The sequence below is a fragment of the Delphinapterus leucas genome, chromosome 6 (assembly GCF_059928025.1).
Source record: "Delphinapterus leucas isolate spDelLeu-1000000601 "Yukka" chromosome 6, BTC_Dleu_Yukka2, whole genome shotgun sequence".
NCBI lineage: Eukaryota > Metazoa > Chordata > Mammalia > Artiodactyla > Monodontidae > Delphinapterus > Delphinapterus leucas.
In genome coordinates this window covers 18887598-18902569 of record NC_143134.1, presented here as the reverse complement: position 1 = coordinate 18902569, position 14972 = coordinate 18887598, and the positions used below count along the sequence as shown (strand labels likewise).

General features: G+C 54.6%; 2 protein-coding genes across 7 annotated transcripts in view; one reads left to right on the top strand and one right to left on the bottom strand.

Moving 5' to 3' along the window:
- Positions 1–2562, top strand: part of PTK2B (protein tyrosine kinase 2 beta) — a 140035-nt gene extending 137473 nt beyond the window's left edge. For all 6 annotated transcript variants that reach the window (XM_022595006.3, XM_022595005.2, XM_022595004.2 and 3 more), the window contains one exon: positions 1497–2562. In XM_022595006.3, coding sequence (XP_022450714.1) covers positions 1497–1712 — 216 coding nt within the window. In that variant the 3' untranslated portion in view covers positions 1713–2562. The remainder of the gene's footprint in view (positions 1–1496) is intronic.
- Positions 2563–4314: 1752 nt separating this feature from the next.
- CHRNA2 (cholinergic receptor nicotinic alpha 2 subunit) lies at positions 4315–14455 on the bottom strand. The gene is made up of 6 exons (XM_022594999.3): positions 14100–14455; positions 12965–13116; positions 12483–12527; positions 9731–9840; positions 5679–6687; positions 4315–4509 (listed from the first exon to the last, which is right to left on the bottom strand). The coding sequence occupies exons 1-6, from the start codon at positions 14425–14427 to the stop codon at positions 4384–4386; spliced, it is 1770 nt and encodes a 589-aa protein (XP_022450707.1). The 5' UTR covers positions 14428–14455; the 3' UTR covers positions 4315–4383.
- Between the last annotated feature and the right edge of the window lie 517 nt (positions 14456–14972).

Sequence of the window (14972 nt, the reverse complement as noted above, 5' to 3'; positions counted from 1 at the left end):
TGGGAAGGCACCACAAGGGGGCCGAGCTGGCACCCGGGGACCCGGCCGGCTTCCTAGGGCGAATTTCCTAGTTTAGGTCTCAGATGGTTGTGATGACTTCTTATTGCGTGAGGACATGCAAAGGATGACACACCCTTCTTTTTACCGCCCCCGTGATTCTTTGTCTAGTACCCTCCATACTAAGGTCAAGGTGAGTGTGTCACAGAAAGAGCCGTTAAGGTTTCTTCAATTGATCATTTAATCGATTTTCTCTATTTAAGTGAGAAACAATCACTGAAAACCAAAATGGGAGTGTTGGTGCTCTAACTTGAGATGGTCCCAGTGGTAGGCAGAGTGACGCCCCCCTAAGATGTCTACATCCTCAGAACCTGTGACTACGTGACCTTACATGACAAAAGGGACTTTGCAGATGGGATTAAGTGAAGGATCTTGAGATTATCCATGTGGGTCCAATGTAGTCACAAGGGTCCTTGTAAGAGGGAGGTGGAAGCAGAGGTCTTATGAGTCAGAGAAGGAGATTGATGATAGAAGCAGGGGTTGGAATGATGCCACTGCTGGAAGGAACCGCAAGCCAAGGAAGGCAGCAGCCTTTCAAGGCGGCAAAAGGCAGGGAACAGATTCTCCCCTTGAGCCTGCGGAAGGAACGCAGCCCAGCCGTCACCTTGACATTAGCCCCATGGGACCCATTCCGGACTTCTGACCTCCAGAGCTGTAAGAGAATGAACCTGCGTTGTTTTAAGCCACAGCGTTTGTGGTAATTTGTTGCCGCAGAACTGGAGACCGAGGCTGTGCCTCTGAACGTGTGTCGGTTTTCTGTCTGGAAACCAACCACAGGCTCCAGCAGAACACCGCACCCCCTGCCAGGCTGTAGCTTTCGATCCACCATCTCCCGGTGGTCAGCAATGTGACACAGGCGACCCCTGCAGCCCACCACTGTCCCCACTGTGACCACGCATAGGGCAGGAGGGTCTGGGCATTTCCCGCGCCCCCTCTGGGTGGCAGCAAGAACCCAGAGGAGCCCCCGTCCGGCTTGAGAGTGGCAGTCATTCATTTCACTTGGTAAATATCTCTTGAGCGCCAAGTGTATGTTCAGCAGTGCACTAGGCACGGGGATATGGTAGTAGATAAAACCCTACAGCCCAAACCGCTGTCGCTGATCTCTTGATTTGATGGTACACAGTTAACCAATGAGTGAATGCACTTGACCCCTGACCATTCACCCACGTCGGGCCAGCACGAGGGTATGATGGCACAAAGGGAGGGTCTCTGGGGCTGGATCGGAGGGGGCTGGCGTAGGCGGGCTGGGGCCTGGGGTGCCTGCAGTGTCTGTTCTTGCCGACCTGGCCCCCAGCCCGCACTGGCCTTGGATTCAACCCAAGCCTGGGTCAGACCCACCCCCCAGTGCCGGGTGGACTCCCGTGTGGCTTCCCCATCCTCCCGGCCTGCACGTCGCGGCCCCTCAGGGTCCCAGCCCCTCCCGTGTGCTCTTCCTACAGATCGAGGGGACCCAGAAACTGCTCAACAAGGACCTGGCGGAGCTCATCAATAAGATGCGACTGGCGCAGCAAAACGCCGTGACCTCCCTGAGTGAGGAGTGCAAACGGCAGATGCTCACCGCCTCCCACACGCTGGCTGTGGATGCCAAGAACCTGCTGGACGCCGTGGACCAGGCCAAGGTTCTGGCCAACCTGGCCCAGCCGCTGGCAGAGTGAAGAGGGCAACGCCTCCCGCCTGCGTCTCCGCCCCCGCCCGCCGTGTCCCTCCCTGCCCCGGCCCCTGCCTGACCTTCGGTCCTATGGGTCCCCCCGGGGAGGGGGGGGCAGGCGAGGAGAGTCCTCCTTCCCCTGCCATTTTGCACGTCCCCTCTCCCCACCCCGCCCCCAGACTGTGCTGCTCAGGCCGCAGCTGGACAGAGGTGACTCAGGGCTGCAGACGGCAGGGGGTGACAAAGAGGGCTCAGAGGGAGCGTGGCTGCTGTCCGCCAGCCACTGCTGCCTGGCCTGAGGGGGCCACGCTGGGGGCCCTTGCGGCCACGATGGCTTTACGCGTCCTGTGAAGGGCGGGCTGACTGGGGAACCAAGCTCTTCCTTCTCTTTCCTCCCCCGCCCACGGAGCCCCGCCCCACGCCGTGCACAGAGGGAGGGGCCGGGAGGGGCTCTCTCTGGGTAGGCGGGCGGCTGGTGCCATGAGGGATGGACCTGGCTTTCTTGTACAGTGTATAGTGGAATTTATTTAATGTGAGTTTGGTCTGGACTGACAGCCGTATGTGCCCCTGAGGGGAGACCTGGGACAGTCCAGGGACAAGCTACTGGGAGTCGGGACACAGGAGGCTGTGTTGTCCACGCGCCAAGAGGGGAGAAGGGGAGAGACGAGGCCAAACTGGACCCGCATTCCTCGCCCCCTTTCCGTTCTTCCCTCCCTGGCCCCTTCCTTCTCTTTTCTTACTTGTCTTCTCTCCCCCTTTCTCATCCACGCCCTCCCTCCCGTTCTTGTGTTTGTGCAGAACACTCTTTTACCTTCTTTCTATTTGACTTGTGGAGGAATTAAAATTGTACCATTTGCTTTGTGGTTTGATTGTTTTGTTTGTTTGACCTTCGGGGCGGGTAACGATGACCTCGGGCCTCGGCCCTGGAAGGAATCGATTGTGCTTACTTTGGGCGAAGATCAAAGGCCGAAGCCAGGGCTCAACCCCCCGGGGCTCGCGGTGATGCCAGGGCTCGCGGTGACGCCAGGGCGGCGGGGTCAGGCGCTTGCCCCAGGCCTTTGCCCCCCGCACCTGAGCCAAGGGCGACTTTCCAGTGGGGTCCCAGGCAGCCCCTCCGGGGCCACACAGGGATGCCAATGGCACTCTCCCAGCTGCCATCAAATAGCCAGGGCTCTGAGGGGGTGCGGTGGTTCCAGGGGTGCTGGGGAGGGGTCCCACAGCTGACTGAGCAGCCCTTCAGCTTTATTTGATCTCTTGACTCACTTGCCAGTTGGGTGGGAAACGGAATAACAAGAGGGAACATCGCTGCACCAGGAGGTCAAGTCTGGGAGCACCACTGCTCCAGGAGAGCCAGCGGGGAGGACGGCGGAGGTTGCAGCTGCATCGGCAGAGCAGAAGGAACCAGAATGGCCTCTGAGTGGGGGGGTCTTGCAGAGAACTGAGGCAGGAGGACTGGGCCCGCTGTGGCAGGGTCCCCCGGGGTCTGTCAGGGAGAGCAAGTGGAGCTTAGAAGGAGGGGACTCTGAAGGTCAAAGAGAACTAGGTGCTTGCCCTGCTTGGCTGCTCGTCCAGAGTCCCCACCCTGTCCGGAGGACCCAGTGCCGCATCTGTTAGGGCCGAGGTTCTGCCCTTGGGCTGGACGGCGCTGGGGCGAGGGACTGCGGGATTTCAGGGGGCAAGACAGGCTGCACAGAGCCGGTCAGAAGACATCGCGGGGCTTCGGGTAAGAAGGGCGGGCAGGCTGGGAAGGGAAGGGGTCCTGCAACGTCTCGGGGTGCAAAGCCATCCAGCTCGTTCCTCTCAGCTCCTCCGAGCAAAAGTCCTGGATGCCTGGGGCTTGACCACCACTCATCCTGTGTGTGGGCCGGGGGGGGGGGGCGGGGGGGGGAGGGAGCGCACCGCGGGCCTGAGTTGGGTCAGGAATGGCTGGGGGTGTCCTTCTGGTTTGTCCACGCGCATTGAAGGACAGATAGCGCCCCTGCAGACGGGGACTCTCGGTGCGGCCACACCTCTCGGAGGGCCGGCTGGTGCTGAGCGGGTCTGCACGGGGAAGGCTGGGGCTAAAGGTAGGGGAAGTCTGGGCTGTCACAAGAGCTTCCAGGTGGGTGGGACGGCCCAGCTACCTGCATCCGCCCCACTTGTGGCCCTCCTCCTTCTCTTCCCCTTCCAACCTCCTCCCTCTGTTCCCCATCCTCAAGCCCACCTCAGCCTGGCTGTCCCCCCTGCCTTTTCGGGCTGTTCCTGAATCCCAAATGCTGTTCATAGCCCTTCCACGCCCCTGAGGCGCTCTCTCCCTACGCACCCCTCCTTTGAGGTCTGAGCCTCCTCTCATGGCCCTTCCCCAACCCCTGGGTTCCCCCCACCCGCATCCCTCAGAGTCTGCATCCCAGGAGCATCTTATACGTCTTCACGTTGTCATCACCACGTCGTAACCTTCTGCAGAGCAAGTTCCTTTTGGCCCAGCTCTTCAGCATCCAAACAGGGCTCCGTGCCCGGCAGATTCTCAGCACAAAGTACAATACTGTCAAGTGAATCATCCCAAGAAGGCTTCCGTGTCCGGACGCCACGGAAAGGCACCTGTAGTTGGATGGCGTTGACCCCGAAGGCATACTCCAGAGGCAGCAGCCGTTAAAGACCGTCAGCTATGCCACGTCTGGGCCAAAGCAGGCGATGTGGCATCAGATCATTCCAGCTAGGAACGGAGGGAGAAAGAGTCCGACGGTCCCCAGGAAGCAAACGAGGATAAACAACCAGAGGAATATCCTATCGATGACCATGGCCACATACCTCCAGTCTTCCTTCACCTGCAGGGGAGATGGGTGCACAGTGACTGAGGACTTGGGAAAGGGGAGGTGTCCCGCCCATGCTCGGCCCCTGTAAGAATGGCACTGGAGACAGCGGTGACGCCACTGAGACCTTGGGAGCTAAGGAGCGGGGTGGGAGGGGGGCGGGTGAACAGGGATATCTCAAGACTCAAACAGCCCTCTCCTAGCTATTTCCGTCCTATACCACCCCTGTGATAATAGCCCAGAGCCTTTCCATAGGCTCTCAACTTCCCGGTAAGGGAGGCTGGAGGGACACAAAAGGTTCTAGAGTCACCCAGGGGCATGGACCCTCCCAGGGGGGCTGCAGTGATTTAAACGCAACGCTCAGAAGTTACAAAATGGTGAAGACTTTGTGCCCGCAAGTTGCCTCCCGACCCACTCACCCACCTGCTGGTGGGATAGGTGAGGGTAGGTGTGGCCCAGGGAAGGGCTGGGCGGTGTTTGCAGCGGGGTAGGGGCTTTGTGGAATTGGAGCTTACAGCCCAGGCAAGTGGATCTGGAGTCCTAGCTGCTCCCGGATTAGATAACAATTAATTTGTCTTATCTACTCAGCAAGGCCACCCAGTAATAACCTCCTGGCCTTTCATCCTTCCCTAAGTTGATAAGAAGGATTCTGTGACCCTGGGCAGTGGCTTCCTTACCTAATAATGCAGGACACAGCAGGGGGCGGGGGAGGGGAGCCCACAGGCCCATCCAAGCTTCCTCAGTGTTCGTGAGTGGACAGTGAAGTTCACAAAATGCCCAGAGGCCAGGACAAGAAGGAGGGGCCCGTCAGGACAAAGCGGGAGGCTGGATTGTTCGGGGTCTCCTGATGAGTTCCCCCCCACCCCGCCTACGGGCAATGGTGGGAAATGGCCTGTGTGAGGATGGCGTGGGGAGACCCCCTCCAGCTCTGTCCTGTGTCTCCCAGTTAGGCTGAGCGGGGACATTCTTACTGCTGTTCTGCCTCCTACCCAATAAACGTCTTCAGAGCTGCCAGCTAGACATTCTCCACCACAATTCATTCCAGACTCCAAGGCCATGACTAAGGGAGATGGGTCCTCATGGAGGAGCCTAGGTTGACCCAAGCTAACACCCTGGAGGGATGGCTCCCTACTAGGCCGGTGGAGTCACCCAGGGGACGGGCCCCACCCCCAGCCCCCACTCACTGAGGAGTCTGCATCCTCGGCCCGCAGGTGATCAGCAATATAGCACACGCCCTCCAGTGCTTTCTGTATGCGAGGTGACAGCAGGGGCCCACCCTCCGGCAACTGGGTCTCCGCCTTGGGACCCGAGGCCCCTGGGTGCAGACCCCCATGGCTGTAAGGGACGCCTGTGAAGGGGAACGAGTGACCCGCGTGTGCCCATCTGCCTTCCTTCTCCTCGTCCATCCCCTCCGCATCCACGTTGGTCTCCAGCCAGCGGTAGGAGGGGCAGAGCTTCAGATCTGGGGGGTCGCGGAGCTCCAAGGGTGGCAGGGGCCGGCTTATCAGAAGCCACCGGGACACGCAGCCTAGAAAGGCCACCCGCACCCAGTGGGGCATGTTGTGGGTGCTGGCGGAGCGGTGGTGCACGTTGAGGACGAAGACGGTAATGATGATGGACAGGGTGACGAAGATCATGGTGAAGAGCAGGTACTCGCTGATAAGCGGGATGACCAGCGAGGTGGACGGGATGATCTCGGTGATGAGCAGCATGAAGACGGTGAGCGAGAGCAGCACGGAGATGCAGAGCGTGATCTTCTCGCCGCACTCGGAGGGCAGGTGGAAGACGAGCACCGTGAGGCAGGAGATGAGCAGGCAGGGGGTGATGAGGTTGATGGTGTAGAAGAGCGGCAGGCGCCGGATGACGAAGTAGTAGGTGACGTCGGGGTAGATCTCGGCACAGCAGTCATACTTCTTGGTGTTGTAGGTGCCCGTGGCGTTGATGATGGCCCACTCGCCGCTCTCCCAGTAGTCCTTGAGGTCTACCGTCTGCTGCATCGGCACCAGGTCGATCTTGGCCTTGTCGTATGACCAGGAGCCGAACTTCATCTTGCAGTTCTGCTGGTCGAAGGGGAAGAAAGTGACGTCAATGCTGCAGGAGCTCTTGTAGATGGCGGGCGGTACCCAGTGCACGGTGCCCGAGGAGTAGAGGTGGGCCTTGGTCATGTGGGTCACCACGAACTCCCCATCTGCACTGCGGAGAGGAGAGGCGTTGGGGGGACCCTGCGCACCCCGGGCACCCAAGCCAGACTGCTCCAAGGTAACACTCAGCAGGGGGACCCCAATAACACAGCCGGACCGGGCCAAGTTGTGGGGATTTGTGCAGGTAAGACTCCCCGGCACACAGACATCTAGAGCTACCTGAGTTGTCTTTCAGACACCATTTTTTAATTACAAAAGTAGGAATTTTTAAGAATATAGGAAAGTACCAAGAATTTTAAAAATAACCACTATTAACGCTTTGATGTTATAGATCTATATCTATACACATATGAGATATATCTATATCTCATGTATATCTGATTGTCATCTAGATAACACATACAGCATTTTTACGCTTTTGTGATCATGTGGTATATTTGTAGTTTGATGGCCTGTATGTACTCGTTTAACATTTTAAAGTGATTGTTCACATGAGTATTTTTTCTCTCCTCCACCCCCCACCCCTGCAGATGGTGACTAAGCCCCTCTGCTGGGGGTCATGTCATTTACACCTGAGGTTTTTACTTCCCTCCTCAGAAGACACCTGATATCTTTGCTGGTGAAGGAAGACGCCATCCGTCTTCCTTCAACACGCATTTCTGAGCCAGCCGCGCCCACTGGGGCCTCTGCAGGAGCTGTTGGTGGAGGGGAGACTCATGCCTGCCCTTAGGGAACCACGAGGAACTGAGAAGCAGGCCTGAACACCTACAACGCCAGGCAGGCGGTTTGGCAACAGCATTATAACTACTGGGGGGAACCCGCTTCCCGTGAGCAGGGTCACCATGCACACTGCCATTTCAGCAAAGCCTTGATGGATGGTAGGATTTGGCAGAAAGCTGGGGGTGGAGGGCAGACCAGCAGAGCATCCGCAGAACAAAGAACAGAGGAGGGAAAGGATAAAACTCACAGTGTGTGCTTGGACTGGAGGAGCTGCTGGGCCGAGCTGGGGGCGGGGCGTGAGTGAGGGCGGGGCCCGAGTGGGCGTCGTGAGAGCCCTTAAGGCATCTAGGGCCCATGAGGATACAGAGGACACTGGAACAGCGGTGACCACTCGGGCCTGAGTCTGATTTTCCCCTGCGAGGTGGCGCAGTGAGCTCTTAGCCCCCGCCTTCCCTCCCTATCCAGTTCCCACGATCAATCCTAAAGACAGGGGAACCAGAAGAATACACAGGAAGAGAGACTTCCCTCGTGGCGCAGTGGTTAAGAATCCACCTGCCAATGCAAGCGACACAGGTTCAAGCCCTGGTCCGGGAAGATCCCACATGCCAGGGAGCAACTAAGCCTGTGAGCCACATCTACCGAGCCCACGTGCCACGACTACTGAAGCCTGCGTGCCTGGACCCCGTGCTCCCCAACAAGAGAAACCACCGCAATGAGAAGTCCCTGCTCACTGCATCTAGAGAAGGCCCACGCGCAGCAACGAAGACCCAACGCAACCGAAAATAAATAAAATTAAAAAAAAAAAAAGAATACAGAGGAAGAGAGACTTCTTTCCCTTGAAGTAGTTCCAGGATAGAGAGTTAGGCACGTTGGAAATCAGAACTTTGAAAGGGAGTTACAAACAGATCAGGGCAAAAGTTTAAAAAAAATTTTTTTTAAAGCATTTTTGTCATCATACAGACGCACCACTAGATGGAAACATGTGCCCCCATTTTGAGGAAGGAAAGAAGCAATTCCCCGGGTCTTCTTAACCTGAAGTGGAGTGGGTGGAGGAGATACCCTTCTTTAAATGTCTGCAAGAATTTGGTTTGAACTTTTGTCCTATCAAAAGAATTTCCTGTTATAATCAAGTAACACTGGACAAAGCCTTATTGGCAATCCTAAAACTCTGGGTCCTATCTGATGCTAGGACTTTGTTTCTGCTCTCTGCCAGGTGCACAGGAAGCAGAAACTAGAGGGATCCTGGGTGCAGATACGGGGTGAGGGGTCCGTGAGTCCAGTGGCAATGTTAGACCTTGCAGGTAATTCATGCTGAATGTGTGTTTACAGAGATGGCTCAGATGACAGGGCTTTGACCAGGACAGGGCAGTGTAAAGGGATCACTGTCACCCGCCTCTGACCTATCTGGAGACACCTAACTTCAGAAGTGGATCTGTTTCCCTTTATTCTATTGTTTAAAAATAGCTTTTCTAAATGTGGGTCAAATGAATTGGGAAATGCTGGGCTAAAGGGGTTTCTTGTCTGTACAAGTTCTAACAACATTTAAAATGACATTTTCCAAAGGACTGGGGTTGGGGTGCAGAAAGGGTTTTAACGACATACAATGTTATTTAAAATTATTTGACCACAGAACTATTTTTCATACCTATTCATATCCCCAGGAACTAGTGGTCCCTAGAGTCCCACTTCAGAAAATATTTTTAGACAAACATCATGCCAAATATCTTTTAAGTTCTTCATTTCTAAATGAAGAATTACCTGATGCCAAACATGAATGAAATTATAGCTCTTTATATCTTCTATTAAAAAAAAAAACCGACTTGGTCCTCTGGGGCTCTCTTTAGTTTCCCCTGCCTTTTACTAACTTCTAGTCATTATGTTCAAAGATTGGTCCTCTTTGGTTTTGCATACAGGGCAACTATAAATAATATTTTTTAAAACACCCATGCTTGATCCCTTCAAAGTTGTAACCCTGGGATGCTGCTTACCTGTTCCAACAATAATGCCATCCTGCAAAACTCCAACACTTAGGCACTTTTTTCACAGCCTGCACCAATCATATTTTTCAAATAATGCTCAGTGTTGGCACAGCTGTGTCCCAGTAGCACAACTCAGGCACTGATATGCAGTAGGTGCTCAATAAATTTTGGGTGTATGAGTGAGAGAACAAGATGAAAGAAATAAGAGAATCAAGAGAAAATGTGGTGAGGTGAGGATGAGCAAAGCAGGAGTTGAAAGGAAGGTCACGCAGCTTGGACACAAGGGGGCGCACTTCCCAAGTCCAACCCAGCCTAGCCTCAAGTTACCCGCCCTTCGCAGGGAACCCCCTGTCTCAGGGGTCCCAAGGGGCCTCCACAATCCCAGCCGTTTCCTACTTGTTGTAGAGGACGATGTCGGGGATCCAGATCATTTCCGAAGGGACCCGGAGGGATGTGATGTTGCCGAACTCGGCCGGGTTCCAGCGCAGCTTGTAGTCGTTCCACTCCTGTGCGTGGGGAGGGGAGTCAGGTCAGCAGCCCTGCCGGGAGAGGGAGCCTCGGAGCAAACCTAGGGCAGTCTGGGGACGCCCAGCAGCCGGATTCTGGAGCACCCGGAGCTCCTCACCTAGCCCCACAGAATAGAAAGGGCCGCGATGCCGGGAAAGGGCCCTGAGATGGGAACGGGGAGTCCGGTCTAAAATAATCTAGCCCTCGCTTTGTCCCCTCTCTTGTACTCAAAGTCCCGGGCACATCTGGAGGACGGGTCACCCTAGTCCCGCCTCTGTTCTGTCACTCCCTAGCTGGACGACCCCGGCAAGCAGCCTCACTCATTCGTAGTAACATTTTTTACTGCACTGCAGTTTACAAAGGTTTTTCACACCCTCTGTCTAGGAAGACCCTCAATGGGACAGCCGGGCAAAGAGTGCAGAACAGGTGGAAGTATTTCCCCATCTAACAGATAAGGAAACTGAGGACAAGAGGGGTAAAACAACGCCTTTATCAGAGTTACACAGCTGAGAAAGGGGAGTCACCCAGTGGATTTCCAACTGTGCGCTAGAGCGCCCCCTAGGAGCCCTGTTTCCACCGGCTGGTCCAAGCGAATCTGTTTTCTCAAGTGAGGCTTAGAGGGTACGCTGTCAATAAGTGGCAGCACTGGGGCTTGAACCCAGCCTTCCCTGTCTCCAAACTTGCCCTAATTCTAGGGGCCATTTTGCTTTTGTGCATTTGCACTAAAATAGGGCAGTGATGTGCCCTTGAAAAGTCTCCCATGCGTGGTGCCTTTTCCCCTCTAAGGATAGTCATGTAACATTTACACAAACACATCAACGGGCTAGGGATCCAGGAAGAAGTAAGGGAAACAGGAGTGTTTGCAGGAAGCAGGCACATGAGAGGAAAAGCACTGATCCAGCTCAATGGTTCACAAACTTCAAGCACTCAAGTCCCAGTTTCATAATTTTTGCCAATATATTTGCAATGCCTATATTAGCATTTACTTAGTATTTTCCTTTAAATTAGTTCATTATTTTTAAACCTACATAAATTTTTGAATTTTACATCACTGAAATAACTGGAAAACCCACAGCACTTGAAACCATCCACTAAAATATAAGTATATGACTATTTAAAAAAAGGGTTTGCGAGCCAATTAAAATCATCTCACAAAACTGCCATTGGTACCGAAACTACACCTGGGAAGATGCTGGCGCAGCAGTGGTGCTGATTGCTTTTCTGTAGGGGAAGGCTTAGGCAGAGAGAGGGGCCAGACTTGCAAAGTAGGAAAGATAAAAGTGTTGCTAAAATTGTCAGGATTTCTCAGGACATTGAGGAATAATTTTGAAAGGGATTGGTCTTCATAAATGTACCCCCTCCTCCCAGTCCATTGTCTGTTAAGTTTTCAGGCTCAACCAACATTTGGGGGGCATCTACACCAAGTTGTGTTATATTAATCGGCAATAGATTATATTAGCCCCATTTTACAGATGAGCAAAGTGAGGTTCTGAGACTAACTTGCATGGTATCACAGGCTAATCAGAGGCGGTGCTGGTTGGCCTGACTCCTGCTCCAGGGCTCCTTCCTCTCCTCCCTACTCCAGTCCCTGAAGCCTAGGTAACTGGCCTATGGGGACAATTATGGCCACCCAGGTTCTAGGTCTGACCCTTGCACTGCTATGGCTTCCCAAGTCCCTTCATGGCTCTGCACCTCACCTGTAAAGAGGAGAGAATATATTCAGGCTGTTATAAAGCCTGTGTCCCTAAGTTCTGCCCCAAGAATGGCACATCAAAGAGGGCTACCCATCCCCTGGCCAGGATTGATGCTGAGCCAGTTTCTGGTTAAGAGACAACAGCTTCATTTCCTGTCTCTTGGGACCCTCGCTCTGGGGTCCCTGGGCCATCAGGTGAGGAGTCCGAACTCTCCTACTGGAGAGAACAGGCAGAGAGACCCTGAAAGTGCCTGGAGAAGAGCCCAGCTGGGCCTGGCTTACAGAACCTTCCAGACATCTCTGCTGAGGGATGAACCTGTGAGTGAAACCATCTTGGACCCTCCAGAGCAGACCAGCCACCAGCCAAATGCCACCAAGTAACCCCAGGAGTCCCTGTGCAAAGCAGAAGAAACCACTAAAACTCCTAGCCATAAAAACTAAAGATGTAATAAACTGTCAGTTGTTTTAAGCCAGTGAGTTTTGGGGTAGCTTGTTAGGCAGCGTAGACACAGAGCACTGAGCATTCTCCTGCAGAAGGAGCCTGGGGCTCTGAGTGGGGCACACCTGGGCCGCCCTTGTCCAGCCCAGCTGCCCTCTGCTTCTGCCCTCAGCTATAAAATGGCAGAACTAAACCTTGCATGGCTTTCAGTGATGACTCAGTGAGCTGATCTGCAAACGGTAGCAGGGACGTAGGCAATGCCCAGTCCTAAAGGGGACCACGTGGCTCTTGTAGGAGGCATTCTCAGGTGCTGGGCAGAGCCTGGCCACACAAGAGCACAGTCCCTCACGAGAAGCAGTCTGCAGTCGGCTGGCCTTGGGAACATCCCGAGTGGCAACTCAGGCAAAAGGTAAATTCAGAATCATGCTTCTAGTGGAAGAGTCCTGGGAGGCACTGGGTTCTGTGGGTTCCCACCCCGCTCCTGTCTTGCCCAGGGGAGGGGCCTTCACCTGCTTTAGCCAGACGTTGGTGGTCATCATTTGGTTCTTCTCATCCTGGCCAGTAGCGGGAAAGAAAGCAATGAGAGTGATGAACGAGCCCCAGAAAACAAGGTAGAGCGGGAGGGGCTTATTCAGGCCCCCCACTCACCAGAGAACCTGTTAGGTGACACTGCAAGCCCAGCCAACCCACCACCCCTCCTGACACTGCCACCCTCACTCAGATTATCTCCACGGGGTCCTCTGGGCTTATGTCAGGTGGAACAAGCAGGGCAGGGCATTTAGAAAACCCAACGCTGCCGGTCAGCGCCCTCCCAGGAGGGGTTTCAGGGCTGAGAGCGGGAGGGAGATGCAGCATCCCCAGGCTCTGAGGGGTGATGCTCTGACTGAGGTGGGTTGGGAGGGCTGGGGCTGGGGAGGGACGAGGAGCCCCAGAAAGAGACCCATGTCTGGGGCCGATCCCAAGGGGGCAAAGGATGGTAGGACAGACTCACCACGTCGATGAGCTGGGCGATAGACAGCCCAAAGTGCACGATCACCACGTCCGAGGTGTTGGGCACCGGCCTAGCCCAGCGGTTGTAGCCCCTAAAGAGGTGTTGGAAGAGGCGGTCCTCGGCTTGGGTGGGGGAGGCCTGCTGCACGGATGCTGTGGGACAGGAGGGGAGAGAGGGGTCTCCGGGAGTCTGTGGTGCTGGGCGCTTGGCTCCCTCTCCTGTCCAGTCAGAGCCACTTAACCTCACTGAGCCTCAGTTTCCTCATCTGCAAAATGGGCGCACTAATCCAGAACCTATTTCAAAACACTATCGAGGAGGAAATATAATCATGTGTGTTAGAGCTTACAAAGCAACCAGCACATGGTTGGTGCTCAAGAAATGTCAGTTTCTCTGTGACTGATGGATAAGGGGCGAAAACAAGTGCTGAGAGGGGTGCAGAGCAGTGAGAAGAAGTCAGACAGGGGATGAGATCCAGCCTGGAACTGGGGAGCCCCAAGGGACAGCAACGTGGGGGAGAAGCCCGATTGTGTGGGGTGAGCTGCAGGGGGAAGGGCTTCACGTGTCACCGTGAACCTGGCCCCGGGAACTTTCACTCCCATCCTCTTGTAATGAACCACTAATGCCAACCATGAAATTCTCTTCCATTTGGAGCATCTTGCCTGTTTATCCTCAAACCACAGGCATTTGCTCCTTCTCATCAGCTGGGCAGAGTGTCCCCAGTTGTCTGATGGGATCATCCGTGTCTGATTTCACCGTGTTCTGCAAACAGCTTCACCTCTTCAGGGTTCTCCTGCCTGAGCAGGTTGAGAACTACTGCTCTAAAATTCAGAACATCGGTAAGAACAGCTGCCGTGTGCCAGCGGTATCCCAGGCGCTAGTCACAGGCTCTCATTCCAGGTCACCACACAATAGCCCTGGGAGGGTCACAGTGCAGTTGGCATTTTGCAGATGGGGAGCACTGCGACTCGGGGAGGTTCAGGGGACGCAGCGATCGCCCCCCCACCTTCCCACGGTGGAACAGCTCCATCCCCTGCGGCTGTGGTGGTTGCCACCAGCCCACTTGCAGGAGTTTCCCCCCGAGGCATGTGTGAGCTCACAGGTGTGACAGTATGCCCTAGGGACCATCCCCACTCACCTGCCAGGATCAGAAGAAGCCACCACAGCCCGAGCTTTGTCGTGGACGGGAGTGCAGGGCGGGAGGGGCCCATGGCTTCAGAGGAGGGGTCCGGCTGCCGCTGGACATCAGAAGGAGGGCAGGCCGGGCCTTGGCTGTGGGTTGAACCTCGGACCGCTTCCCCAGCAGGGCCTGGGGAGCTGGCACTGCGGAGCTCCCTGGGGATTCCGCGTGGCTCCCTCTGACTGCCAAGCCTGAGTGAGCCCAGGAAAGCGTTCTTAGGATGATGTATCTTTGACACAAGTGAACCTTCGTGCCTCACACCTTTGACCTCATTTGCGCCTCCCATCACCCCTAGGAAGGTATGGGGAAGGGTTATTATTATCTCTTTTATTTAAATTTAAAAAATGCTGATGTTCACAAAAGTTGACTGATTTGCCCAAGCCACATAGTTAAAAAGCTATGAAGTCGGGATTCAAGCTCACACCTTCAGCTTCTAAACTATAACGTGTTCAAGTGCTACTCAGTGGTGCCAACTAGAAGGATAACTTTGTATGGGCAACTCAGCCAGTACTCGACTGTGTTTTATAGATCTTAGCACCATGATTGTCATTGCTCAGCCACGATCACGACTGAGGTCTGTGGCAGACAGGTGGCGACAAGGTACAGGTGCCCTACCCCAAAGCCAGGCTCACCTCTTAGATCCAAGGTTCTAAGAGGTTCCTCTGTGTGCAGCTTCACTCACCTCTCCTTCCAACTGATATCACATGCACAAATCCCAAGGTTATAATCTGTTTCACCTTTCAACCAAAGGCACTAAATAAAAGCATGGTTTTTTTCCCCCATTAGTGAGAACAGGGGGAAAAGAAATAGAAGTCCAGGCATGCTGAACTT

What these genes read in the sequence shown, in the direction of transcription:
- CHRNA2 (XM_022594999.3), bottom strand. Translation starts at nt 14,427, where the DNA reads ATGGGAGGCGCAAATGAGGTCAAAGGTGTGAGGCACGAAGGTTCACTT. An exon ending in CCAACGTCTGGCTAAAGCAG is followed by an intron (nt 9,841 to 12,482) that starts GTGAAGGCCCCT and finishes CCCCACGCACAG; the next exon opens with GAGTGGAACGACTACAAGCT. An exon ending in CCGAGGATGCAGACTCCTCA is followed by an intron (nt 4,510 to 5,678) that starts GTGAGTGGGGGC and finishes TCTCCCCTGCAG; the next exon opens with GTGAAGGAAGACTGGAGGTA.